This window comes from Euprymna scolopes, chromosome 31 (assembly GCF_053919585.1).
Source record: "Euprymna scolopes isolate OS-2025 chromosome 31, ASM5391958v1, whole genome shotgun sequence".
Taxonomy (NCBI): Eukaryota; Metazoa; Mollusca; class Cephalopoda; order Sepiida; family Sepiolidae; genus Euprymna; species Euprymna scolopes.
In genome coordinates this window covers 5,783,778-5,810,879 of record NC_136512.1, presented here as the reverse complement: position 1 = coordinate 5,810,879, position 27,102 = coordinate 5,783,778, and the positions used below count along the sequence as shown (strand labels likewise).

Below are 27,102 nucleotides of genomic sequence, written 5' to 3'. Positions count from 1 at the left end.
TATATATATATATATATATATATATATATATATATATACAAATACGACCCGTTATTTACACTAAAACAGCTTTAACTAGTATTATTTAGAAAAAATATTTTGAAAGAGATGGAATAAAATCTTCTAAATTAAAAAAAATAAATAATAAAATGTTTCAATCTTACGCTTTAAGTTAGTTAAAAGCAAATATTTTAAAACTAAAACGAATAGTATTCGTCGAATACTGTTTGTTGCGCAAAGAATAATCGTTATATATAAATTTAATTTTAAAAAATGCATCAAAATAATTATTCTCTAGTTTTCTATTTTATTCTGAGTTTTAATGGAAAAGACAGTTTTAATGGATAAGTTCGCATCTTTAAAAATGTTAACAATTTTGCTGGAAAATAATACTGAAAAAAAATTCTCATATATTAACTACCTCGTAAAAAAAAAATCTGTTTCTATCCGGTTATGTTCTGCTACACAACCGGAGCGGAAGTGAAGGAATCAATTTCTACGCGGCGGACATGAGCGAACATTCGCTACGGAAATCTCCGAAGATTGCCGAGTGTCATGCCTGGTTTTTAGTGCCTTCCACTCGTTGAAATTTTCAGTTGAAGCTGGGGAAGCGGCTGACCTAGTCGGGCACTCCCAGACGTTCTCGCCGTCATATTTTCACAGAATATGTCTACAGCCAAATTAAAGCCTTTTAACAAGAAATGTCGATTGAAACGAATTCTCCGATGATAACAAATCACACGTGAACAGAATTCACTAATAATTATCTGATGTTTGAATTGGTAAGTTATATTTTTTGAAAAAAAATTTCTCTTTGAAATTTCATCTTCAACTCAAGACTTTATTTGAAATGTACAGTTTTAAATCTCACCGAAAAGATTTCGTTTGAATTGGTTTTATTTACTCGATGTTGTATCATTTGAAATAATTGATTTTGAAATGTTAAAATTTAAACGTAGATCGTTATAAAATTAGGGATACGTATTCGAATTAATTCAACCACTTTTTTTTTGTTTTTTAGAAAAGATTATCCTAATATATTTTTATTTGAAAATCGTATTAAATAGTTTTTTATTTGTATTTCAAATTCAATGATAACCTAATAATTATGTTTGCAATAATTAAATACGATATATATATATATATATATATATATATAGAAATTAAAACTGTAGCGTTCTTCAAAAAACTTTTACAAATTTCCTGAATTTCAATGTTTTTAACATTTTATTTCCGATTATCTCGGTATCTAGTAAATTTTTTAGATTTTTTCTTTTTATGGAAAGATTTAGGTGCTAGTGCATAGAGTGATCCGCGCTATTTTTTAAATCGTATTTCCAAGTTTAAAGTTTTATGTTTTTTAATTCAATTGTAAGGGTGAAGTATAGAATAGTTACAAACACTCTCCACTCCCCATGAATGGCTTTTTAAATAATAACGTTATTTACGTCCGGATCACTCTCTGCACTAGTACCCTACTTTTTTTTTTTTTTTTTTTTTAATTTTTGTGGAACCCCCTGGAAAAAAAATTATTGAAAATAAAAAGATCCCCCCCCCCACTTCCGGGCCATTCTACCGTTTTGGTGCAGTTAAGCATTTTGTATTGGAGATAAATATTGTTTTGCTTTTTTTTTTTTTTTTTTTTTTTTTTTTTTTTTCTGGGAAATCTATTTTTATTTATATAAATTTTTTATAAGTTCAGTAGGCTGATGACTTTGCCAGTCAGACTTGGGTTAATGTGTGAAAAAATTGATTGCTCTAAAGTAAAAAATGGCCCGGAAGTGGAGGATGATTTTGTTAAAATTTATATACGAAATTGATCCCCGCTCTAAAATTTGTTTTCGATTTTTTTCTTTTTACCGAATTTAGACGTAATAGCATAAAACAATTTTTTTTTTTTTTTTAAGGGAATAATTTATCTGAAAATTTGTAATATATTAAAATAACTATAAAAAAAAAAAAAGGAAATTTTAATCTCCTTATATAATTTATTTTCATAATTATATTTTTTAGGATCTTATCTAAAAAAAAAAATCAAAAAAATCTAAAATACACATGTTTACTTTTTTTTTTTTTTTTTTAAATCTTGAATATGAAAATTGGGGTTTGTATTACTGTACACATAGATTCGAAAAAGTTGTCAAAAAACAAATATATAACAAATAAATGTTATCAAAGGCAAAATAAGTTACTTTTCTACCTAACTGGATATAATTTTCGTGTTTTTATACAATGTAACATGTTTATTCAGCTCGAAAAGCATACAGTGTTTACCGATGTATTGGAAAATTCAAAATGGCGCCCGACTCTCTCTTTAACACGGTAAGTTCGGGAAAAGGTGTTATAAATAATAAACTAGACAAAATACTATTAAAAAAACACCGAATATATGTCAACCTATGTCACGGTAATATATATTGAGCGAATTTCTAACAGTATTTTGTCTAGTTTATTATTTATAACACCTTTTCCCGAACTTACCGTGTTTAAGAGAGAGTCGAGCGCCATTTTGAATTTTCCAATACATCGGTAAACACCGCATGTTTTTCGAGCTGAATAAACATGTTACATTGAATAAAAACACGAAAATTATATCCAGTTTGGTAGAAAAGTAACTTATCTTGCCTTTGATAACATTTATTTGTTATATATTTGTTTTTTGACAACTTTTTCGAATCTATGTGTACAGTAATACAAACCCAAAATTGTCTTATGTTTCATGATCATTAAAGTATTATGTTTTATGAAATATTTTCATGCCTTTTAAATTGTCAATTTTATATAGTGAACTTTAACTCTTTATTGACAACTTTTTGTGTTTCTCGTCTTTACATGATTTACATATTAATTTCTTTTAAATACAGTTCAATAACTCTAAATTAATTAGAAATCATAATTACGGAATGAAATTTCACCAAGAATGCTTTTGGATTTTTTAAATACGTCAGCTGTATATATATATATATATATATATATATATTAGTTTTGGCGATAAATTACTTTGTGGCCCTTTAAAAATTATTTTTTGACATAACTGATGTTTGTAAATAAAAGGTCTAGTATCACGGTCCATTTGTGCTAGCTAAAAAAAAAAAAAAAAAAATTCCCTATCTAGAAAATAACCTTTTCATTATAAATAATGGATCACTATAAACTCTACCTACAACAGGTAGTTTGACTTTTTCATATCTAGTGTTGTTTTTATTTTCTTTACTTTTTAAACCAAACTTATTTTTTAAACAAGATAATGTTGATATAATTTACAGACTATTCCAAAACTTTCACTCTTTTTAATAGCTAAAAATTTTAAAGCATTAATGACTTTATTTGACAGTTTAAATACTTCAAAATTCCTTTCAAAGGGTCACGAAGTATTTTTTTTTTTCAATCGTTAACAAAGTATTAAAATGCCCGACTTATTGATAAATAAAGCGAAAAAAGTTTTGATATTTTGTGCAATTTTATAAAAGAGTGAAGCGGAAAAAAAATGACATTTTAATATAGAAAAAAAAAGCCACGTTTGTAGATGAAATTTTATTTTCATTTATTTCAACAAGTGATTCTAACGTCTGTGTTGTTATGTGCTTGTCATGTGTGTGTTCCTATGAATGTGCTATGTATATGGTTTGTTAATCTGTATTTTAATATAAATTGTCATGTCCGGGGGAATAAAATGCAAAAGAATTGTGATTATTTATATATATATATATATATATATATATATATATATATATATATATATATATATATATATATATATATATATTGTTTTGCTTTTTGCGCGAATTAGTAATTGATATTTTAAAAGATTTTCGTAGTACGTCTGAGTTTCCGATTTCGGCTTTGTCCACCCCTCTTTCTGTGGGGTAAACTCTGAAGCTAATTAACTGATCATCCCCCCCCTTGGCACAATCCTGCTAGGCGTAAGGGTGGGTAATGTGGACTATATTTCATTTATAGTTTTATGCAAAATAGGCTGGAAGTTCTTATGGAAATTTAGATGCTTCCGAATTTGATAAAATTTTAACCATGGAAATTTAGACATGAAATTTCGGCGGACCTGTACGAAATGTACCCACCCCCTAAAAATGCGTGTGTTTTTTTTTGTTTTTTTTTTTTTTAATTTCAAACGATTAACAGATTACAGATTTGCTAATCATATTAGCAGAAAAAAAAAAGAGGGTTCTTTCTCTTTATAATGTTCTACTTCATTGCTACCTGACTTACTGTCCACTTCTTTACCGACGTGTCACGTGATTAGAACGTTATAACGAGAAAGGGGCTCATTATTTTTCCCCTTGCTAATATGATACTTAAGTTTATCTATGATAATCGTTGAACCCCCCCCCCCCCCAAAAAAAAAACGCGTTTTTAAGGGGTGAGTACAGATATCCGCCGAAATTTCAAATTGTTTTTATGAATCGTTATGGGCATAATACGAAAGCACAATCCTTCATTATAAAATTCGAATATTTCTTAATACTAATCAATAGTTAAATGCAATTAAACGATATTGAATTACAATTTAAGACTTTAAAACCCCAAGTTTGAATGCTTTTCATTCAATCGGTTTTGATCACAATGAGAATAAGGATTCTAGAGCTAAAGTTTAGTAGTAATGCAAACTTTCTGCTGGCTTATAAATAAGCAGAATACTCATTCAGGGACGGCTATTCTGTTATTTTATAAATTAATAAATATTATATATTGATCAGGTCCTTTACAGACATTTCGTTTGTTGTCAATTTGATCTTTCGTCTTTATAGTTTGTAGTTTTTCCACAACCAATACAAACCTGTTAATTCAACACGTGTTCAAGTTTTAAAAGTAATCCTAAATTTAATAGGCATGTGATCTGCAGACATGAAAGATCGCACATGGTTTAGGGATGTGAGTTATTACTTTTAAAGAAATATGTGATCAATTAGAATTGGCATGTCATTTTTAATTTGTGCTTAAAGCATGGAGCAAGCCTTTTCATTTCTCCCAAGTGATGTTTTTTTTTTATGCTGCTCGTATGTGGAAGCATGCACAGGTTGGTGACACCTCAAAGTTGATGTAATTTCATTTTTTAACTCTAATTTGGCCTTTTCTAACATTATATAATGAATTTTTACGATTAAATCCATTTTAATTTTGTGATTAAACTGAAATTAATGATATTTTTAATGTGGACTTTTTAAAAGGTTCATCCAATGATATCTGTTGCAAATCATCTCTTTAAAAAAATGGGCAGATAAACAAAATGTTTTCTGGAGTTCAGTCAAGTAATTATATACATGGTAATTTTCACTAAAATGTAGTACTAAAATATACAAGTTTTATGAGGTACCTGACGTATTTTGAAAACAATTTTACCAGGGTGAAGTAAGTGGGTCGGATCACCTTCATAGATTCTAAAATCACCTTAAAGAAGAGCATTTTTTTTTAACCTCAAAAAGTATTGTTAAAAATCATCACATTGCAAACTTCAGATGAATAACAATATTTGCACACTCACACCTGATTTCGAAACAATTGGAGTTTTTGGTTGTGAATAGAAATTATGACCCTCTCCAATTGTATATCACTCATTAGATTTGCAATAAATATGTAAACAAAAAGTGCAAAGGTTAAAAATGTCTTTGCAATTATACTTATGTGGCCTTTTCACTTGACAAAAAATTGTGCACAAGAGTTTTTTGGTTGATGTAAAATAAAAACAAAAAGTGCAGATTTTGCCATTCAAACTTTCTTCATCAGGATAACGGAGGCAGAAAAAAAATGATACAGTTTTTTTAATGGCCATGAAGACAATGTCCAAAATAGAAACCTCAAACTTTTTTTTTTTGGGGGGGGGTAGAGATTATCATTGATGGCTCACTTCATATACTATATACTTGCAACACCGGCTTCAGTATGATGCCGACTTATGGTAGAAATACTGTAGTATTCGTTTTCTTAGCATAATAAAGGACCAAATTAGTATGGGGAAGGATTCTGCCTTGGTGGTTGTTTGAAAAACAAGACTGAAACTACTCGTCAGCCAGTTTCTTCAATTATATTGAACCAGTTGGCAAAGAGAGGATGTCACTGCAAAGACGCAATAAAAAATGTCAGAATAGTGGTTCACTTATGTGATTTAATTTTTATGAACTTTGAAATCTTTGTGTGCAGAAATAAACAATTTAGGTATTCAGCTCCTCAGAACTTCCATTTTGGATAGAACAAAAATGTCTTGGATTTTTCCGACTGAGGACAAAACATCTCAATTAAGTAACACTTTGAACAGCAAGTGCAAAAAGTCTTTAAAAAATGTTAAATTGTCTGAAGTTATTTCAACTAAACTGCATCGTTGCCTCTTAGGAATATGTTTAAGATTGAGATAATGCTGAAAAAAACATGGAAAAATAATATCTCATTAGTAAACTAGTATTTTCGTTTCTTTTTATTGAAGTTTCAGAAAAACCAAAACTATTTATGGAGTTTGCGACTTGTCCTCTTGTTTACGTTTTGACGAAATTGATATATACACAGCTTTTTATAAGTTTTATGCTTGCAAATTAAAGTGAATGTCCCACCAATTAAGTCCCCTTTTCTGCTCTGCAGTAATCATAGTTGAGCACTGTATGAATAGCCCTCTTCACTCGCGCTAATATACTATTTAGCAAGTGAAATTTTTGTAATCGAAAACTTTTTTTAAAAGTGAATCTATTTTATAATCGTTTATAAAAATCTCAATCAAATTTTGTTTTCAATTAATCATTCAACAAGATAGTTTAAAAGCTCAGCTCGTGTGACACCGAGAAATTGTCAATTTTTGTTAACCTTTTATTTAAAATTTTGTTGATTGCCGCTTTTGACATGTGTGCGTGTACAGTGTTTAGTGTCTATCATTTTTTTTAAAGTAATTTTCTTTCAGAAAAAAAAAAAATCCATTTGTTTTATCACTGCGAATTATTCTCTCCTGCTGTCCCGAGCAAGTGCGTGTGTGTCTTATTAATAGAGGGAGGGGCAGAGACTGGCTTACTCACTCTTACTCTCCGTCCCCCTTCCTCTCATTTTCATCCATTAACACAACTTTTTCCCCAGTTCTCTCTAATTCTCCTCTTACTATTAATATATTTCACTAAGACTCCTCTCTGTCTGTTAATACCTATTTTCTCAACTGACTTTTTTTTTTTTTTTGGACTCTATCTTAATAAGATGGACTTATACAGAACTGTAGTTAAATCTGAGAAAAAATGTATTAAAAATGTTGATATTGTTAGTCTATTGAACATACAGTAGGGTGGGGAGCATTTGAATTTATGTTTAATAATTTACTGTATGCGCGTTGATTTATTTTAATTTTAACAAGTTTTAAAAAATAAAAGGTCAAGTATTTTGTTTCATTTGCATTCCTCAACCCAAATAAAATGAATTTATTCATCAAAGTACCTAAAGGTTGTTAATGTTTATTCTCTCCGAACACATTTATCATGATTTTGTTCATTATATTTCTTAAAAGTAAAGATTTTCATAAATATTCGTGTTTAGAAACCTACGTACACATCTACACACGGGTGTCTAAGCTAATTACTAGATAATACATTTGATATATATCCGATCTCAAAATGCTCAATATTAATTATTGGTAGAGCCGGTATATATTTGAATTGTTTGCTTGTCGTTGACACCCAAATTTTCAATCTACACTCTTCTGAAAGAATATATATATATATATATATATATATATATATATATATATATATATATATATATATAAAGCTAGACTTTAGCTAATTTGTCCCGAGTCAATGTAGGGGAGAACCTTCTATACTAAGGCAATTTTTATTTTTGCCTATTGCCAGAGTGTCCCTTTTTGTAGTGGTGCTGGTACCCCCACCACACACACATTTAAAACGACTTTGTGTCACATTTTGCTCTCGTGGGGAAGCAAATAAATACAAAAAAAAATGTATTATATTTGTCATAAGCTCTTTTCGTGTTGTCTCCGTGTGTGTGTATGTGTATATATATATATATATATATATATATATATATATATATATATATATATTGGTGTGTCGACTTGTTTTTTCTTTCTTCTCTCACTTCCCCTTCTATGGTTGTCTGCCTTTGGTGGGAGGAATCTCTTATTCCCCTCTCTCTTCTCTTCGCTTTCTACCACTACTCTCCTACCAATACAGAAAGCAACCTCTCCCTTCTACCTTTCGACCATTTTTAAAAATAAAACCCTCCCTTAAATCTTTAGTAGTTGCTACTACCAAACACCAACTAGATTACTAATCGCGCGCATTATATATATATATATATATATATATATATATATATATATATATGTGTGTGTGTGTGTGGATTTATAAAATATAAGTCTGAAAAGTGTCCTCGATAGACTGAAACAAACGTTTCTGTATAGCTCACTTGCCATATACATACACACAATTATTCGTGTAGTTTTGTTCATAGAGGTTTGTCAGACAATTTTGTGTTTGAGCGTTTAAAATGCTTATATAAATACTCGTGCATTTATTTAGTTACATTTCTGGCTACACACGTGCATCGACTGCATGTCTTCGACTGGAGGTAAAATGCTATAAGTCGTATCATGCCAAAACCAAGAAATAAAGTAAAAAATATTACCAAATGAAATTTTTTTTTTTTTTTTACAAGATCTCTCTCTCTTATGTTGCATTTTTCAATGTTTGACAGTTCAGTAATAGCTTAAAATGTAATCTTAGTTTGTTACAGAAAAGCAAATCGAATGAAGAATATAATAAATTATCGATAAAAAAAATCCGTTTAATGTTTATTTGCAGAAAAACATTACCGATTCCTCTTCTAACTAGAACCTGTTAACTCTTACTAAATTGATTTCCTATTTAAATCTTGTTTTAAATAAATATTTCAAGTTTTCTAATGAAAAATAAAAACTGCCATGAAAGTAGGCACATTTTTTTTCTAACGATTTCTTTTGGCACAGTCGAACTCACTTCAATTGCCTGTCCCCCTTGTCCCCTCTTTACCTTTGCAGCAGTAGATTAGCAGTTGACGCTTCAAATCTACTGCTTTTCACACTGACCTAAATTTACATTTCTCTGCCACCATGCAAGCAGTTGCCTCCATTTGCTCCATTGTTTCCAATAAACATTCACTGATAGTATCCATCAATAAACAATTTTTAACCAAAATATATAGCACCATATCCTAATTAAATGTTTTATATTTTTAAATTATTAAAATAAAAGCTTGTTCGATTTGTGGAGATTCTCAATGACTTTCTCATCGTCCTTTAAAATCTGTATTTATTTATTTTGGAGAAAAAGTGTCTTAGTTTGTTGGTTGAATACCAAATTCAAAGTATTTCATTTATTTACGCTGTCATTGGCTAGGTTCAGTTTTCTATATAAGTTTTGCCTAAAAATGGCCCCCACCCACCCCTCAGCTTGCAGAGACGCGTTTTCATTTTTATTTGACAAAAAGAAAATAGACATTTTACATTGTATAATTATCTATTTCCTAACGCGATTTTCCTATTAAGTTTAGAGATGAAGTTTGAAGAAAAAATTCTAATTGTAATTTGCAATTAACTCACCAAGTGACCAATCTCTTGCTAACATTCTATTTATTACTTTCAATCTCATGTCCAAGTTCTTATACACCTCGTTTATTAAATACTCTCGCTTATATCTCTTTCTCTTTTTATGAAAAATCGAAGATAAGAAAGAGTATAATAAAACTGTTAATACCATTTCATCCGTAGTTGTAGAGAGAAAGAGAGAGGTGAAGACGAGTCTAACTAAACCCACTTTTTTCGGATTCAATCTAATTCAAACTCGGGTTGTGACCTAACGGGTCGTTTTTTGCCTAAACATTTAATCTCATTTCAACCTTAAAAAATCTCAGCGTTAAAGGTTACATTCTAATAGTTTTCGAAGTTAAATGAAGCCTGCTAACATATATTGTAAATTGTGCTTAACGGATAATTATCTGATTAAAAAAATATTTGATTACACAAACTTTAGTTTGGGGTCGAAGATGGTCGCTAGTTTTTAATATCGTTTTTACCTTTTTATGAAATTAAACTATTAGCATTAAAATAAAAATTCTAGGGGTTTAATAAGATATCTCTATCCCCCCCCCTTTTTTATTCGTATAGAAATAGGTTCCAAAGAAAATACCAATTCTTTAATTATTCAGGTCTGTCGATATAGATCTATAAAATCCCCATTGCACATTCACAATCACAAAACGAATTTTTAGCGCGAAGGGTTAAAAAAATGTTTGATAATCTGCGCTTTTTTAAATGCTTCACAAATTGTTTTTTCTTGTTCTTATTAGTGTGATAACAATTATTTCTTACATTACAGGATTTGCTAGTCGATATAAGAAAACCCACCTGCGTATGCCCATCTTGTATTTTTTATATAGTGAATGTTGTAGATGTCTGTATATGTCCAAACCTGCCTAATCAAAACTGTGTTTAACTATTTTTTTTTTCTGATGAATTCTTGAAACAAATCATAATTTCGTTAATTTTATATTTTTGTATCATATTAGGTTCCCAAGACCGGCTGAGAATATAAAGGAAGGTTAGGCCTCCAAAAATCTCACGAATGTTTTGAAAGACCAATTATATTTTTATCACATTAAACCTTGCATTCAAATTTTGCATCTTTGGAAAATCAAATATGAATTCTTGAAATTGTTTCCTTTTAAAACCTTTTCGATTTGAACAAAATCCAGTTCTGGTACAACAGGTGCACAAGAAAATTCCTAAACCGAAGGAAACCGTTGTATCTCGTTTCTTTGAATTAAGACTTGTTTTCCACGTGTTATTCTAATTACTGGCATCATGTCAAAAGAAAATGCAAGTCTTATTGACTCAAACTTTTTAGTTTGACTTTTGAATGATTGCAATTATGATTTTGTATCGAACTGCAATCGTTTCAATGTAGAAACTCTGATACATATTATTGGCTTGTTTTACATGAATGCCAGTTATAGGAGCAAATTTATGAAATTTCTCTCCAATATATCCTATATTGGATATATAGTGTGTAACCCGAAAAATATTTTTTCCATGTAGATGAAATACATAAAAATGATAGCATGATTGATAAACATTGGTCATCCCCAGCCCCGTTTTTCTTTTTTAACCCAAAACAGAATCGTTTTAACGTTTGTCCAATGTTTCTTTGCATGTGGCATATTTTCGCACTCATTTTTATCAAGGTTTCTAGAATTGTCACGGATAACCACAGATGTTTTCTGGAGCCTGTAAATAACTGCTGGATGATCTTCCTGTTGTGAGAATTTGGTGAGTTACCTCAACTTCCTGGAACAGAGAATTGGACGGGTCAGGATGTGTCCTGTCTAATGCTCTTTTCATTTGTACCCAGTTAAAATGTGGCATTTGTTTAAAAAAAAAAAAAAAAAAAAATGCTAGACTTTTTTCTTTTTTTTTTTTTTTTGACTAGTGAGTTTGATCTGTGTATATCATGATACATGTATGATGGCACATGTGGTATATTATGAGTGTATATGATATAATATCCCTTCAGATAATGGCGCATATATATATATATATACACACGTGTGTATGTGTGAGTGGGTATATATATATATACACACACAAATATATGTATATAATGGCTCGTGTGTATATGTATATGCACATGTGTATTTAATAGCTTGTTTTGTGTATGTATATATATATATATATATATATATATATGCATATATAATGGCTCATGATATACACACACATATAATGGCTCATTATATATATATATATATACACACACACACACGTATATAATGCTCGTGATATATATATATATATATACACACATGTATATGGCTTGTGATATATATATAATATATATATATATATGTATATATACACACACACACATAATTACACATGTATATAATGGCTTGTGATGTATGTGTATATATAGCTCATATAGTACAGAAGAGTTGTTTATCTGGGTTTTCTTTCTAAAACGATTCTTTAGTTGCTTCCAATATTTGTGTTTAGATGCAAAACATTGCTAATTCTTTTTTGCCTGAAAATCAGTCTCTTCCTCCGTTTTTCTTTTTTTTTTTTTTTTTTGTATCCTCCTATATTTGCCGAAAAATATCACTAAATTTGTATCTTTGCCACAACACCTTGTTTTTTTTCAGTTCTCCTGTCTTCACAATTGGTGGCGTTAATGTAATCCTAGAAATGACGTGCTGTCGTACCCATGTTTTATGCTGGTTAGATTTTGTTTATTTTAGAATAACATGTTGGAGAAATGATGACTTGTAGACAACAAAATGGAAACAATTTTTAGGTGTTTAAAAAAAACACACATGGTAATTATCAACTGTTTTTCTCCCCATTTAATGTTTCATGCTAATTTAGTTTTCGAATATTGAAAAAATACAGAAACCAGCAGTTATGGCCTAAAGATGGCATTCAAATATGTTCCATCTTGATTTGAAATCTGTTTCAAATTGTAGTTCAGATCAACTCATTAATTCTGCTGAGTGGTTTAGTATTACAGTTTCAGAATTTTTTATTTATCTCTGCACACAAAGCTTAAATCACATGGAGAGGGTTATTGGAAATCTAACCTCACAAGTAAGAAGTCTCCCAGTAGTGGTGGAGGTATAAAAAATAAAATAATAAAATTAAAAAAAAAAAAGAAAAGATTTCCTACTCCATAGCTCAATTTATATTTATCTTTTGGAGATGTCTTCCAAAGAAATTGGGCCAGAAATATTTTCTTAACAATTTGTTATACTATTTGATTGGCTATTGTAAAAATGCCTCTTAACTAATCAAGATCACTTTGGCCATTCTAGTTGGTTATTATATTTATGAAATATATTTACAAGAGAAATATGTACATTGTTTAGTTTTGTGTTTAAAGCTTTGATATTTTTGCATTTGTTTCGATTATGAAAAAAAAACAACAACCTTACTATGCATTTTTCGTAAATCCTTATAAATGTATAACATTTTCTAAAATGTTATATGTATAGAAAAGTTTTGTACTTGAAGATATCAATATTCATATTATTGGATGTTACATTTTTGTTCTTCAAAGATTATAAAGTTTAATTTTATATTTTATGGGAAATATGATGTTTAATATCCCTACCTCTTCTGACTTTATTAGTACGCAAAACAAAAACAAACACCCCCAAATATTTAAGTAATCAAGTTTTTATTAAATATTTAGTTTAGAAGACCTGAGCAACCCAACAAATTTTTAGGGCAAAAATGATCTAGTCTAGTGATATGAATATTGACCATGCGTTTTTAAGATCTCCCAGGTTTCGTTGTTTTGATCACTTTCTTTAAGGTAACGAAAATTGAACGTACTTATGGGATGTGCAGAAAGTGTTAAACCGACTCGCGCTGCTGGTGATATGGGAGACTTGACTGGTGCGGAAATGGTGTTTTTCTGGTTTTCTATTGTGTGATTGGTTGTTTCCTGGAATGCAAACCTGCCATGTGTGATTTTTCTTTATAGCGTGGAGATGACTGCGCCGTTATCGCAGTTAGGCTGTGGAGACCATGCCATGTACAGACTGTTTGTCCCGGGCCTCCTGGGCTCGGCATGAAAAGCTCTCACCCAAGGTGTACGTCACTTGACTGTGGTTAGATGTGCTACCGGATCAAAACCGCGACCAGCATGGATACTCTTCCGGTTAAGACACACCGATAGGGGTATACGTGATGGTGCAGGGTTAGTACATGACTGTTTTGATAGTGTATATACAATATATAAATCTTTAGTGTGTTTGTGTATAGGTAAATATGTGTGTGTTGGTGAATGGAGAAAGTTTGAAAATTTACAAAGATTTTGTAGTGTTAGGCATTTTATTTCTTCTATTACAAAAAGAAACTCCTTTTTAAACGTGATTCTTTTCTCACTAATTGACAATGTGACTTATGCATGCTCCAATGAATTTATATTTATGAAAAATATCATTTAGCATATATAGTAAATAAGGCTATCGTTTTTTTTTCCCTTTCAAGTTTATGTAGCTTTGATAAATCTATGTAACTTCTACAAAATATTCCTTTTTTAATTTTCTGTGTTCTAAAAATTATTTTTCTTTGAAATTTTTAGTCTTATAATTTTTGTTTTTATTTCTTTTGTATCTATTTTTTGACTGTTCTTATATATATATATATATATATATGTGTAATTTGTAAAAAAAATATATTGGATGGGTTGAAAACGAATATGCTTCATCTATAAACATTAGATTTTCAATAAAATTTTATAAAGGATTTAAAAAAAAAAAAAAATGGGAGAAACGATATATTTTATTGTTTTAAAATTATTTTAAAGCGTTGGGACTCTATTCTTTAAGAAATCTTTTCGCTTATAGTCTTTTAATGGCATGATTTTCAATAAGCCATTGCGTGCATATATTTTATATTTTCTTTTCACATCTACATCACATTTGTAAATATAAGAGGAACAATAGAACTGATGCTTTTTTTAATATCCAATTTAATCTATCCTTTTCAATGGTAATTCTTAATTTCCATATTTTAAATTACCTTGAAAATTATATTACCGTTGAACCAAACTATTTCGCTGATAAAAACATCCAGAACTTGCCTCTTAAAAATCTTCATTTCCCCAGGAGAAAGTACTGTGATCATATTTTGAGAATCTGTTTGTGCCCAAAATTAGAAAATTACCAGTTATTTCCAACTTCTTTGAATAAAGGATAAAAAAAATAAGCATGTTTGAAACTATTTCTAAATCTAATTGTTTCAGTTAAACGATAGACGTCTCATTTGTATAAAGTTTTTGAACAAAAACAATGTTAAAAAATAAAAACTGAATTGCAACATCATTGCTAAAAATAAATCGAAGAGTTTTTCCCCTTATTTTCACATCCGCTCGAACTAAGGGAGATAACTTTAGTTGCATTAAGAATTTGGGGCACTTTTCATGAAATTCAAAAATCAAAGTATTGAATTTCAAATAAAACCAATATCTACTTGTCATGTCGCAGCAATGAATATATCCAAAAATTACGATAAACGATAAGGTAGAAATTTAATTATGAGAAATTTCCAGACAATTAGCAAAATAAGGTTTTGCTAAATTAGCCTTAGATTTTTTCAGAAAATAATTACCTCCCTTGTTATGATTAAAACTCCAGTTTTTTCTTTTTTATAGCAAAGCCCAGTTTTTGCTAATTGTTTCTGAAAACTATTTTCATTAACTTTTTTATCTTATCGATTTTTGTAATTTTTAGATATATTCATTACTGCGACATAACAGTTAAGTAGTTACCATTAGTTTTATTTGAAATTTGTTATTTCGATTTTTAATTTTACTATTATAATGAAGAAACACCGAATTTTGTATGCATTTAAAAGGAATATTTTTTATTTATGAATCGCTTTGTTGATAAAACAAGTTTTCCATTTAATCTAAACTTTTAATAAAACTTTTTTTTACAAAGCATCATTAGCTAAAAAAAATTTTATATTGAAATAAAAATTTCATATCAACTGTGAAAATCTTAATTTTATGCTTGAAATTAAAACGCTTACATTCCTATATTTCTCAAATGCTTGGAGATATAAACACGCACAGATATATTATATTTATTTATTTCACTCCCACATTTTTACTGTCCTCTAAATTGGTGAAATTGTCTTTTTTTAAATTTATTTTTTTAATCTAATCGATTGATTACCTGCTCTAGTTGGGGACCCATCACTGTGCACCGTGAGGAAGCTTCACTGCCTCCCTACAGTGACTTAGTCCACAATACATTATAGTCTACAGTTCACTAGAACCTGTTTATTTTATAAAATTATTTTTTTTATATATATAATGGCTTGAATTAAAACGTTAAAAATGAAAGTCAAGTATCATGCTTCGATTGTGCTCTAAACAGAAACATCCATGTTAAACGCGCCCTTGTCATATGTCAGGGCCTTCCGACTTATACGGTAATAAAACTTCCTGAATGAATGAGTGATGTTAAGCTGTGTAAGGTGTTAACTTTGGTCAAAATCGCCTGTATTTTCTTTCATTGGATTATTTTGATTATCAATTGTTACAGAAAACATTCCAAAACCTAACTTATCTAAGAACACTGCCAGACATGTAAAGTAAAACTTCTTAAAAATTGGCCCAGCCATTTTCAATTCCACAGGGAACACACACACACACACACACACACACACACACACACACACACACACACACACACAGAGTTCCTTCTATATAATGATAGATATATCTTTTCCTTTTAAAATACTTTTGACTTTCAATATCCTCTTTCAAACTGGTTTAATGATTTTTTTTTTTTTTTTTTTTTGTTAACCGTATAGGTTAGGATCATTCTTTAAATTATAATATTCATATTTATCACATAAATGAAATATAATTTGAATCCACTAACTGTAAATGTGCATATTTTTTCAATCATAAATATAAAAAACAAGAAACCATTTGATAACTGAAAAATGATTCTCATCAACATCTGCTAATGACAAATCCCACTCTAAATACTTAAGTTCAATAATTTATTTTTGTTTATTATTGATTAGCTATATGAAACGATTTTTCCAAACTATTAAAAACAATTTTGTATTACAAAGTTTTTTTTTGTACTGCATTTCTAGTGTAAAGTTTATTTTTAAGTGTTTTTGTTAAAAATTAAATAATTTAATGTTGAATTTTTTAGTCCATATATATATATATATATATATATATATATATATATATATATATATAATGTATCGGTTTAATACATTTTTAGTTTTTTAAAATTTGCATACTTGATTTAAAAAAAAATCATTATTTTTAGTCATTTTATCATAAAATTGTTTTCACTTTACTATCTGTAGAACTAATTAAGTAAATGTTAATAACTTTATTTTTCATTAAAAATTTTCTAACACTTTTTTCCAGATCTTAATTTATTGTTTCTTTTAATTTTTTAGGTTGTGATATACAACTTGATACGATGGGTGTAAAGAGAAAATTTGACGACTTTGAATCCTGCATTGATTTCCAGTGTTATGGCAAGCAACGCCAGTCTATCCTAAACATCACGATGCAAAAGCTTTGTACGATCCCTGAACGACGAGTTGAGCCGTCTCTCTACCGAAACGTGCTCATTCGCAACACTCTGAAACACATTGAACAAGAACTCCATGATGAAGGCATTGCAATACCGATGCTTTCTACAATGGATACAAATTTCACATATAACAACATGGACTCTAATGACTGCTTCCTGGATCATCTACCTGGAGATTCTGCAGACTCTTTAGACAAAGGAGTTCATGATATTGTCAACAGCATCACGGGCCTCCGGCCACTTGACTACACGAGTCCAGAACCAATGGAACTAAATAATGCTAGTGATGAGAGTAACAGTAGTACTGATGAGGATAGTCATAATAATAACTCTAATGATAATAGCAACACTATGTCACATGTTCGGCTGGTTGATGTAGATAACTCTACGTCTCCAGTTCATCCGATGATGTGTTCTCTTGATCGATTATCAACTTTTGAGGGAAGTGTGAGCATAGCTCCGATCCCAAATTCCGCTAGTCCAAAAACAGATGACATTTTTGGTGACATTGATCTCCCACCATTTGACTTTGATTTTGCTGCCTTGGCCAACTCTAACAGCAAACTTACCCCCCTCAGTGTCGACGAAGTTTTGCACACGTTTCCTGGGGTTGGCAATTCGTTGTCTTCACCCACAGTTCCTTCACCCACAGTCGAGCCTTCCACTTATACGTCACTTATTAATACTCAATGCAGTTCGTATTGTCGAGCGGACGTTCTTGAAGACTTGGATAACATAATGCAGATATTGATTGAAATTTGAGATAAATGACTCTATTGTGTGTGTATATACATGAAACTACAAAGATTTTTTTTTTTCTTTTTTTAGGAAAACAAATTTAACTTTATTAATGTATGTGCCCATCAAAACTTTTGTGGGTAACTTAAAACAATTTTTTTTTTCTTACATCAAGACCACATATAACATTTTTATGCTGCTATTTATTTTAAATTTTCTTTTTCTTCGATTGCCAGTTCCAGCCTACAATCGATCTGTTTGATTGCAATCCTCCACTTTATTATGGACTCTTTGCTACATCAGTTCTTTATTTATAAATTGTAACAAAGCTAAAAATTGATTACATTCAAACTAAATACATAATCATCTGAGAACCGAAATCATACACATATTTCATGTTATGATAGTCAATTTATTTTATCATATTTATTTTAGTGTTGACCACTTCATAAAAACGAGATAAATTTATTCATCAGATTCCCTCTCACCCAATTTTCATCATTAAAAGAAATTTTTTTTTTTTAATCATAATAATGAAGAGACCCCTGCTCCCCCCCCCCTGTCCATATATATATATATTCTATTCAACCTCATTCAGATCCAGAAAAAGATCACATTTTTCTAAATATATTGACACTTGCCATTCCAGCAACAGAATTAAATGAATTTGAAGAACAAAAATGAGTGCAGCGAAAACTAATATGAACCTAATTTCAAAATCCATTAACCCACGTTCATTTACACTCTTAAAAATTCATTGGGCCCTAAAGTTGGTACAAGTGTTTAACTATTCTATGGAATATTCTCTGAAATGAAGAATGGTGCCATAACTGGCCTTGACTATTTATTACAACTCAATATTTACTTTATAATTGAAGAGGGGGGTGGGGGCATCTGTTAATTTTTGTCTTTAAGAATCTGAAGAAAATCAAATAAGTCAGACATGCAAACCTATTTTATATATTCTTTTGAGTGGCAGCAATCTGCTAATATGTGGAGAGCATCAACTTTTCACATATCTTAAATTGAGCCATTTTTTTCTGTATTACATGTGGGAAAAACTTTATTTAAACAAAAATACTGAACATGTTACAACATCAGTAGGAATGTTGCTGTGATATACTTGTCATTCGTTTTGAATTTTAAAATTCTATTCCATATGCCAACGGCATAAACTGAAGATTACAAAAAAAAATTTTTAACACAACAAAAAAAAAAGACAAATGAGAAGAAAATCAAGACATTCATACACGACTAAAAAAGAAATAAAGGGTCCGATATACCCAGTTAGTGCCTTGGCTGGAAAAAAATACCCCCTTTCCATCAATTTTTTTTCCTTTTTTCTCTGGTCTTCTTTCTGCTCATCTTTGGTATGAAGAATCTAAAACCTCCACTCATTTTTTTTTTTTTTTTTTTTTTACTTTCTTAATTAAAATGCCACATTACCGAAAAAGGAAGACAAATTTCTTGTGATAAAAACTGCCAACGAGCATTTATGACTTAAGATGATTTTTAAAAAAAAAGTATAGATTTGAAAAACCACTCCCCCATTGCTTTGTAGACTGGGAATCAGAGGCTGATCAAATATAGGAGCCTAGTTTGGGGTTGGGGTTAAAAATGACTACAATTTCTTAAGTGTTTATTGTTGCCTTCTTGAGAGTTTGTGGTTACATTTTAAAACCATTTCTTTTTATGTCTTTATCTAAGAGGTTTAGCCCATCTTTGATATCACCCCTTCCTCCCCCATTTTATTTTTTGATACCCATCATGAATAACTCTTTACAGCCCAAAATAACACGCATACACATAAGGATTACTTTTGTAATTCACATCTTCAAAATATCCTTCCCATTTAATGATGGTGTTATATATATATATATATATATATATATATATATATATATATAAACAAACATCCATTTCTGGTTAAGACTTGAGTCTAACTTCGGGACCAATTTGGTTCTCAATTGTCATTTGACTTCATAACTTTTTATCTCTTCCTATTTTATGTACCCCCCCCTCCTCTTTAATATTTGCTCGTCAGTATAAAGGTGGGTTATAAAAAAGATCTCAAATCATTTTAAGTCACCTTCTCATTTGTGTGGAGGTGGGGGTTTGAAACTTGAATGTTTTCCAAGTTGTGTGTTAAATTACTTGGACGAGTATATTAGGATCTTTAGCATTTATGTGCGTACAAATGTTTGCGTTACAGTAAATGTGTTCACCTTTTGAAGTTTAATCATTTACAGTTGAGTGCCCCCAATCATGACTTCTGTCATGATCATTTTTTTTTTTTTTTTTTTTTTTTTTTTACTATTTTGCTCGTTGTCTTTGGGTGACTTATCAGGGATTGCTCATATATTTTTCTTTTTCCAAACAAATTCTATATTAAAACAAAACCAACCTTACTCTTTTAACTAAATACATTTCAAAAGCCTGTGAAAAGGTTTAAAAAAAAAAAAAAGTATTTCTAATTTTTATAAATTCAATATAAACGTCATCTTGTCAAAAACCTAGTTATGAAGTCGTCTTGCATAAAACTTTTTAAAAAACAAAACAAGCAAAAAAGAAAAAGAACATGAACGGGTGCATCTGTTTCTGTAGCTTTTTGTGCGCATGCAAGCAAGACCGTAATCTACCATTCGTTTGGTTGCTAGCACCTGTGTTTTTTTATTGCTCTTCCTTAACTGAAGTGTTTTTTTTACATCTTCCTTTGGTTATGGGCAGAACCTTTTTAAATTTCTACTTTTATTAATATCATTCCTTGTTACAATTACATATTTTAATGCTTTCAGATGTTTCTTTTCTAATACGTTTTAATAAGATTTTATCTTTAGTTTGAGAAAAATGGTGATTGTTTGTTTCTTCAACTATTAATAATAGCAAATTCTTAAAGATTTAAAAAAAATTTTATCCTGTTCTAGAAACAAAGTTTGAGTTGCTTGAAACTGTTATGCTACGGAATTGATTAGCTTTTGAGAAGATTCCAGATTAAAAATAAAAGTTGTAAAAAAAAAAAAAAAGCCCAAAGAAACCTAGAATTCTCGTAGTACTGATTGTTTTTATTCAAATCAAAATTGGAAGGATATTCCATTCTTGCTGCCCACATTGTTATCTTTTTAAAATGAATGTTAAGCCAATACAGTTAACAAAGATGTTTTCTTGTTTCCAACCCTTGCAGTTAAATGTATCGTTCATAACAACCTTTCATCTTGTCAATCATTTTTTTTTTTCCATATTGTCATCCAAAGATGAGCTTTTTTTATTTGTTAATAAAAAAAACAAAAATTTGCAATGTAAAAATAAAGACAAAAACCAACCCAACATATATTCAAAAGAAATTATATATATATATATATATATGTATATATTATATATATATTATATATATTTAAAGAAAAAAGAGAAAAAAAAGCAATGTGTCCATTTTTACAAAGGTACAGAAAGGCGTTGATACAGTTAAAATTAGTGTAAATTTTAATTGCAGACTTTTTTCTCTGACCCTTTCCCCTCTCCTTGACACACCTTCTAGAAAATATGCACACTCTCCTCACTTGCATTTGTCTCATTACCTCCATTGTGGCACCTTTGTTTCTAGTAAAATTTAGAATTGTAAGATATGCTGTTTTTGATTGTCTAATTCTTTTTAACAAGAAAAAAATATTAGCAAAATAACTTAAAAAAAAAAAAAAATTCTATACACGTTTCCGGAAAAAATGTTTCTATATAAATCTTAGATGCATGTGATTGTATAAAATTTTAGCACATGTAACTACACTAAAATCTTTGGTCATGCTAAAACTGGGAAAGCAAGTTTATTTAATGCTGGGTTATTATTTGTGTCCCCTCCCCCTCTACACACATTATTTTTTAAATAGTACTGATAACCAGCATAATGATACTGTTAAATGTGACCAACCCTGGTCAAGTATAATTTCATCCAAAGGCGGCATTTTAATCAACCAGTGTTTACTAAAAGGAAATTTCATAAGCGTACGACTGATCTTCTTTCTTGCCACTGGCCCTCAAAACAAAATCTACAGATAAACAGCTAATTTTTTTTTTTTTTTATATATATATATATATATACACTTTAAAATTTCAAATATAGTTGATCAAAAAACATTTATTTGTTTAGAGAAATTTTTTTTTTTATCAAATTTCTATGCTTCATAGGTGGAAAAATCCAATCAACCTTTGAATTAATGGGTATAAATGCTATTAATTTTAGTGGCCTAAGAATATTATCACCATACACCCACATCCCTGCCCAAATGTCCTCAGCTATCCGGTGTTTCTTCATGCAATTGCGATATACCCAAATGGGACTGTTACATTTTCCCTTAATTCTCTTGTTCGCTCTTACTAAAAAAAAAAAAAAAAAATGTACAGAGAAAACCTTACAGTAAAAATATATTTGACTTTCTGTTTACACCCCCTCCTCCCAAGAAAAAACAAATTCGAACCGGTGGATAGAACTGCCTTACATGTTCATAAAAAAAACAAAACAAAAAAATTATCCCCCCCCCCCCCATCCCTACCCAGCTCTAAATCTTGAACCATTAAATTTAATGTCATAAGCTTTGAGAGGAGATAAACAAAGTTAAACTAAATTCGTTTTTGCAAAAATTTTATTTGCGTGCACACACAAGGAAAGAAAGGATGAAATTTTAGCCATTAATGCAGAAAACTGCCTTTGATTTTTCCAGTCTCATGTGAATAACTGAAATTCATTGAACATTATAATACAGATACATTTCTGATGAGGGAAGTAATGTTTTAATCAGATGATAAAAATACTTTTCTTATTCTTATCCACTTTTGGATATTAGGTATATTTAAAAATCAAATCTAATCAATGTTTTTGTCTTAAAATATTTAAAAAAAAAAAAAAAACGAATAAAAAATCTGTGATTCTGAAATTTTCTACAAATGCTTAACTTATGATTCAATACACCTACATCGTTTGCATTTCCACACACTTTTTGTTTTAATTTTGTACACTTATTCCGATCCTCTAAAATGGTCTCTGTTTTCTAGCCTCGCTTTACCATCTATTGATGTGTTTTCAAAAAACAAAAGCAGATTTTGCCGAGTAGGGGTTTGGGGAGATGTTATCTATAAATTAGAATTAGTTTTTTTTTTTTTTCTAAATGCTTAATTTTACAAAAGGTTTGATAAATTTCTGAAGTTTCATTTAACGTTCCCATGGCTAAGAAAATTAAGTTCATGCATTTACATGCCAAATATATGCAAACTTTGTGGAGGTAATATGACCAGATATGTTTTTTTTTTTTTTAAATTTTTTTTTTATACTTTATGAAAAGAAGAAAAAAATACATTGCATCCCCCACCCACCACCCATTTAATTTATTTCACTTAGTATTTGTATCCCCATGTTTTTTTTGTATTTTTTTTTAGGTGGGGTATTTAAATGCTTTCATTGTTAAAAAAAATTGTTGTATATGTATAAGGACTTGATGAAAACTACCCCATCCCCTCCGGAAAGCATGTTAAATCAAACTATTGGTTGGTATGTAAGGCTATAATATGATGAAGAGAGAAATACAATTTTTCCCACCTCGTTTATGAGTTCAATTTCTCTCGCATGGTGTGATTTTGTAAAAAAAAAATAAATAAATAAATAAAATAAAATAACTTATTGAAAGTGATGCAAGTTTGCCAGTGCAGTTTTTCCCTACTTCTTGCAGAAAATCTTTTCACCAACTTTTCTCAGTTGCAGATTTAATGAAAGTTCACTGAACAGTCGTTTGTCTAGTTGCCTCCTGTATGAGAGAGCAAGCAACTTTATGCAAGAGTATAGAATCTTGATAAAATGCAAATTTGCTTAGTGATTGTGATATGTTAGATATTTTGCTCAAATGTACCTTGGACTTTTTTTTTTTTTTGCCACCCCCTTTCAAAGGCTCATGGGAAATGAACAGGCAATGTTTGAGTTGCAAATTGCCTGTGATAATTGTGATAAAAAATATTGCTTTTATATTTTTTATTGTCTTCCTCATCCAATAAATAAATTTAAAGAGAAAAATTTATAAAAGTGCATGCAAATAAGCATTTATATTTTTGTCTTGGTTTAGAAGCACAAATCAACTCTGATACTTAAAACTTCAGGACAAAAATGGCTCTAAAATGATCAAAAAGTAATTTCTTGCTTGAAGACAAATGTCAATGTTTTATGGCTTATTTGTGCTCCTAAATTGAAAGAAAACAAATGTTTGCTTGCCTGTTGCATCAAAGACTTCCCTTCCCCATAAAGATTTTTTTCTTTGAAAATTGTTTATCTCCATATAGGTTCAGTATTGAATCTGATGTGAACTTGTTCACTCTGATTTCAAATAATCCATCTAGAACCGCCACCCCGCGTCTTTTAAAACTTATTTTGTAGATGATAGTTGAATAGCAATTTATGTCATTACTTTCCTATCCCTATTCTAATATAAATGTCATGGCCTTGGTACATTTGATCATTAATCTAAGAAGGGCTTGAGTGTTTGTACATAACGGTTGTGTATGAAGTACAAATTTTCCACAAAACATTGTAAATAGGTTTATTTTGTTATAATATAAATAAAAAATATATATATATATATATATCATATTTAACCGAGAAATTGTATTTAGGCAACATAAAAATGTTCTGATGAACTCTGTACATAATTCTTTATAAAAAAAAAAAAAAGAATCTTATTCTTCTCCTCTTCAACTTGTATTTGTCCCAAATTCTTCAAGTCTTCTCTCTCTACTGTCAAAACTTGATTCTACCCGCTATTTCTGCCTTAATTTTCTTACTTTTGTATATGGCATATCTTGTTTTTTTGTGGCATCACAAAAACACTTGTAGCTCCTTTTCTGCATCTCGTGTTTCATTGTACACAAAACATGCAAAAACTTTGAACCAACAAATATTTCTGCAGTGTGTTACGAGCGAGGGGCTATCACAGTTCTTGTCTTTCTCCTTTTTTAAATTTGCTAAAAAATTAAGATTAGAATTGATTTTATTTCTACATATTCATATTATTATGCATTAGTTTTAAGATTGCATGTTCTATAAATGTAATAATTAGATAATGAGCTTGCTGTATGATAGTTTGAACATGCATACAAGAATTAGGTGAGGTAGTGAGCAAATTCTTGATTGCATAGACCATGTTTTTTTGCTGAGATATGAATATTGAAACTAAAAAGAAATTTGATGCATAAGACAAATTACAATTATAGAATTACAGGAATGATTTCTATATTAATTCTGATTAAAATTGTTTGTTTTTTTTTTGTTTTTTTAATCTACGAAATTTTAGTAAAGGAAAATCAAATTATAAATAAGGTTAACATTTAAACAAACAAAAAAATTATCTAAAGTTTGATATTTTGAAATATTTTCAAATTTGCACAAAAAAAAAAAATTCTTGATAAAACTTGTCGAGTAAAATCTCATTTCCTTTTTAAGTAGCAAGTGACTTTCAAAAGATCGAGTGTAAATCCAATGCAAATGTTGGCAAATTGCGTTTTTTTTTTTTGTTTTTTTTTGTTTCAATCATCTTAACATGAAGACGATAATTTAAAAATGTTAAAAAATTACTTTGCATATTTCAGATTTTTGTTAAAACAATTTTATCACAAAAAATATTTAACTATTATCAGCTGTTTAGCTTCAGTTAAATTTTTGAAAAAATGAAATGCAAAATTTGTTAAATTATTTAAAAAAAAAAAAAAAAAGGTGAAAATATGTTGGTGAAAAAGTTATTTTATTTCAAAATATTTTGTTGAGTTTTCAGTTACATTTTCTCACTTGTATTTAAAAGAAAAAAAAGCTGTGATAGCTCTTTTCTTTTCTTTTTTTTTTTTTTATAAAAGTGTCCAACGTTTTCTCAGCCTCTTGTCTAGAACACACTCGTTTTTCCCAACTTTCTTCTCTCTTCGTTTCCCCCAAACCAATATCTGTTTGTTATTTGCAGCCGTCAAAGTGTTCAGTTTGTCTCCCTCTAATTTCGTCCGAACAACTGATTGTCTATTAAAAGAAATTGTTTTATTGGATATCCCATTTAATGGATTTTTTTCCAGCCTGTTTCCATTTGAACCAGATTTTGATTAGATAATAAAAAGCTTATTTCTCTTTTTATTTATTTATTTATTTTTTTTTTTTTTTTACTATTCTAGTTCAAAAAAAAAATCTTCCCCTGCTTTTATTTTTATTAAAATATTTTATCTACTGAATGCTCATTTAGATTTTAAAAAAGGAAAACCTTAAAATTCACCTCTACTCCCAAAATAAAACCCTTTGGCAGGGAAGATGTTGCGGAATAAAAAGAGAAAGACTTTAAAAAAATCTTTTAGTGCCTTTTAATTAATTGGGCTTCTTTTAAACATTAAGAAAAACATCTTAATTGCATATAGATGCCATCTCTTCCTCTGACAAAGTTAGGGGATTATGTCTTAAAAAAACAACATTAAAATGAGGGAATTCATTCACTTTAGAATTTTTCTTGTAGACAAATCAAATATAAAGTTTCATAATTTGATTTTAAAAAAATCCATTCAGCAGTCAAAAATGAAATCTTTGCTGCCAATGTTTTTATTGTAGAATATAACTTCTGCAATTTAATAAAATCTAAAGATACAAAAAATATTTTTTTGGGGGGGGGGAGAAAAATTTGTTTACCGTCCGACTATAATGCCACAAAGCCATTTCATTTTCCTTTTTTTAAAGAAAGCACAATGTCTAAATTGTATCTTAATTGGGAAGCTGCAAATTCCATTCTTAAAGATACAAGCTAAATTTGTGCAATAAAAACATGTAGTTTCTCAAAAATCATGTTCCACTTTTATTCTTAAATTTCACTTTTTCACATCATATTTGATTCATTTGAACATTTCCTTTTTATACATGATTCTGTCGTCTAAAATCCAAAGCTTAGAATTAAAAGTTAAGCTTGTATCACCAGATAATTGGAACTTTGTTTACCGTATAAGCCTAATAAGAGCTCATCTTTAATAACATCATATCGCACACATGCTTTAAAAAGCTTTCTCTTTTACTATCAAATGCACTGAATTTTTCTCTAATCAAGGCCTATTTTAATGGAAACAGTTGTTGAGTCCCCCCCCCCTCCAGTCTGGAATACAATACGTTTGCCATTCAGATACATTGAATTCTTGTCAACCTGATGTAGTACATGTTGCTGATCTCTCTCTCTCTTCTCTCTCTAAATAAACACTGACTTATTATTACAAAAA

General features: G+C 29.5%; 2 protein-coding genes across 6 annotated transcripts in view; one reads left to right on the top strand and one right to left on the bottom strand.

Moving 5' to 3' along the window:
• The window catches only part of LOC145255605 (uncharacterized), a 529,950-nt gene that overhangs the window by 487,618 nt on the left and 15,230 nt on the right, over nt 1–27,102 (bottom strand). The gene's annotated exons all lie outside the window — the stretch shown is intronic.
• LOC145255604 (uncharacterized) lies at nt 302–27,102 on the top strand. 3 transcript variants are annotated; one of them, XM_080114090.1, is made up of 4 exons: nt 312–782; nt 12,172–12,345; nt 13,512–13,727; nt 16,970–27,102. In XM_080114090.1, the coding sequence occupies exons 3-4, from the start codon at nt 13,718–13,720 to the stop codon at nt 17,869–17,871; spliced, it is 912 nt and encodes a 303-aa protein (XP_079970216.1). In that variant the 5' UTR covers nt 312–782; nt 12,172–12,345; nt 13,512–13,717; the 3' UTR covers nt 17,872–27,102. The 3 variants fall into 3 exon arrangements, with proteins under 3 accessions (XP_079970217.1, XP_079970216.1, XP_079970215.1); XM_080114089.1 differs by lacking the exon at nt 12,172–12,345; XM_080114091.1 differs by lacking the exons at nt 12,172–12,345; nt 13,512–13,727 and having other exon boundaries at nt 302–782.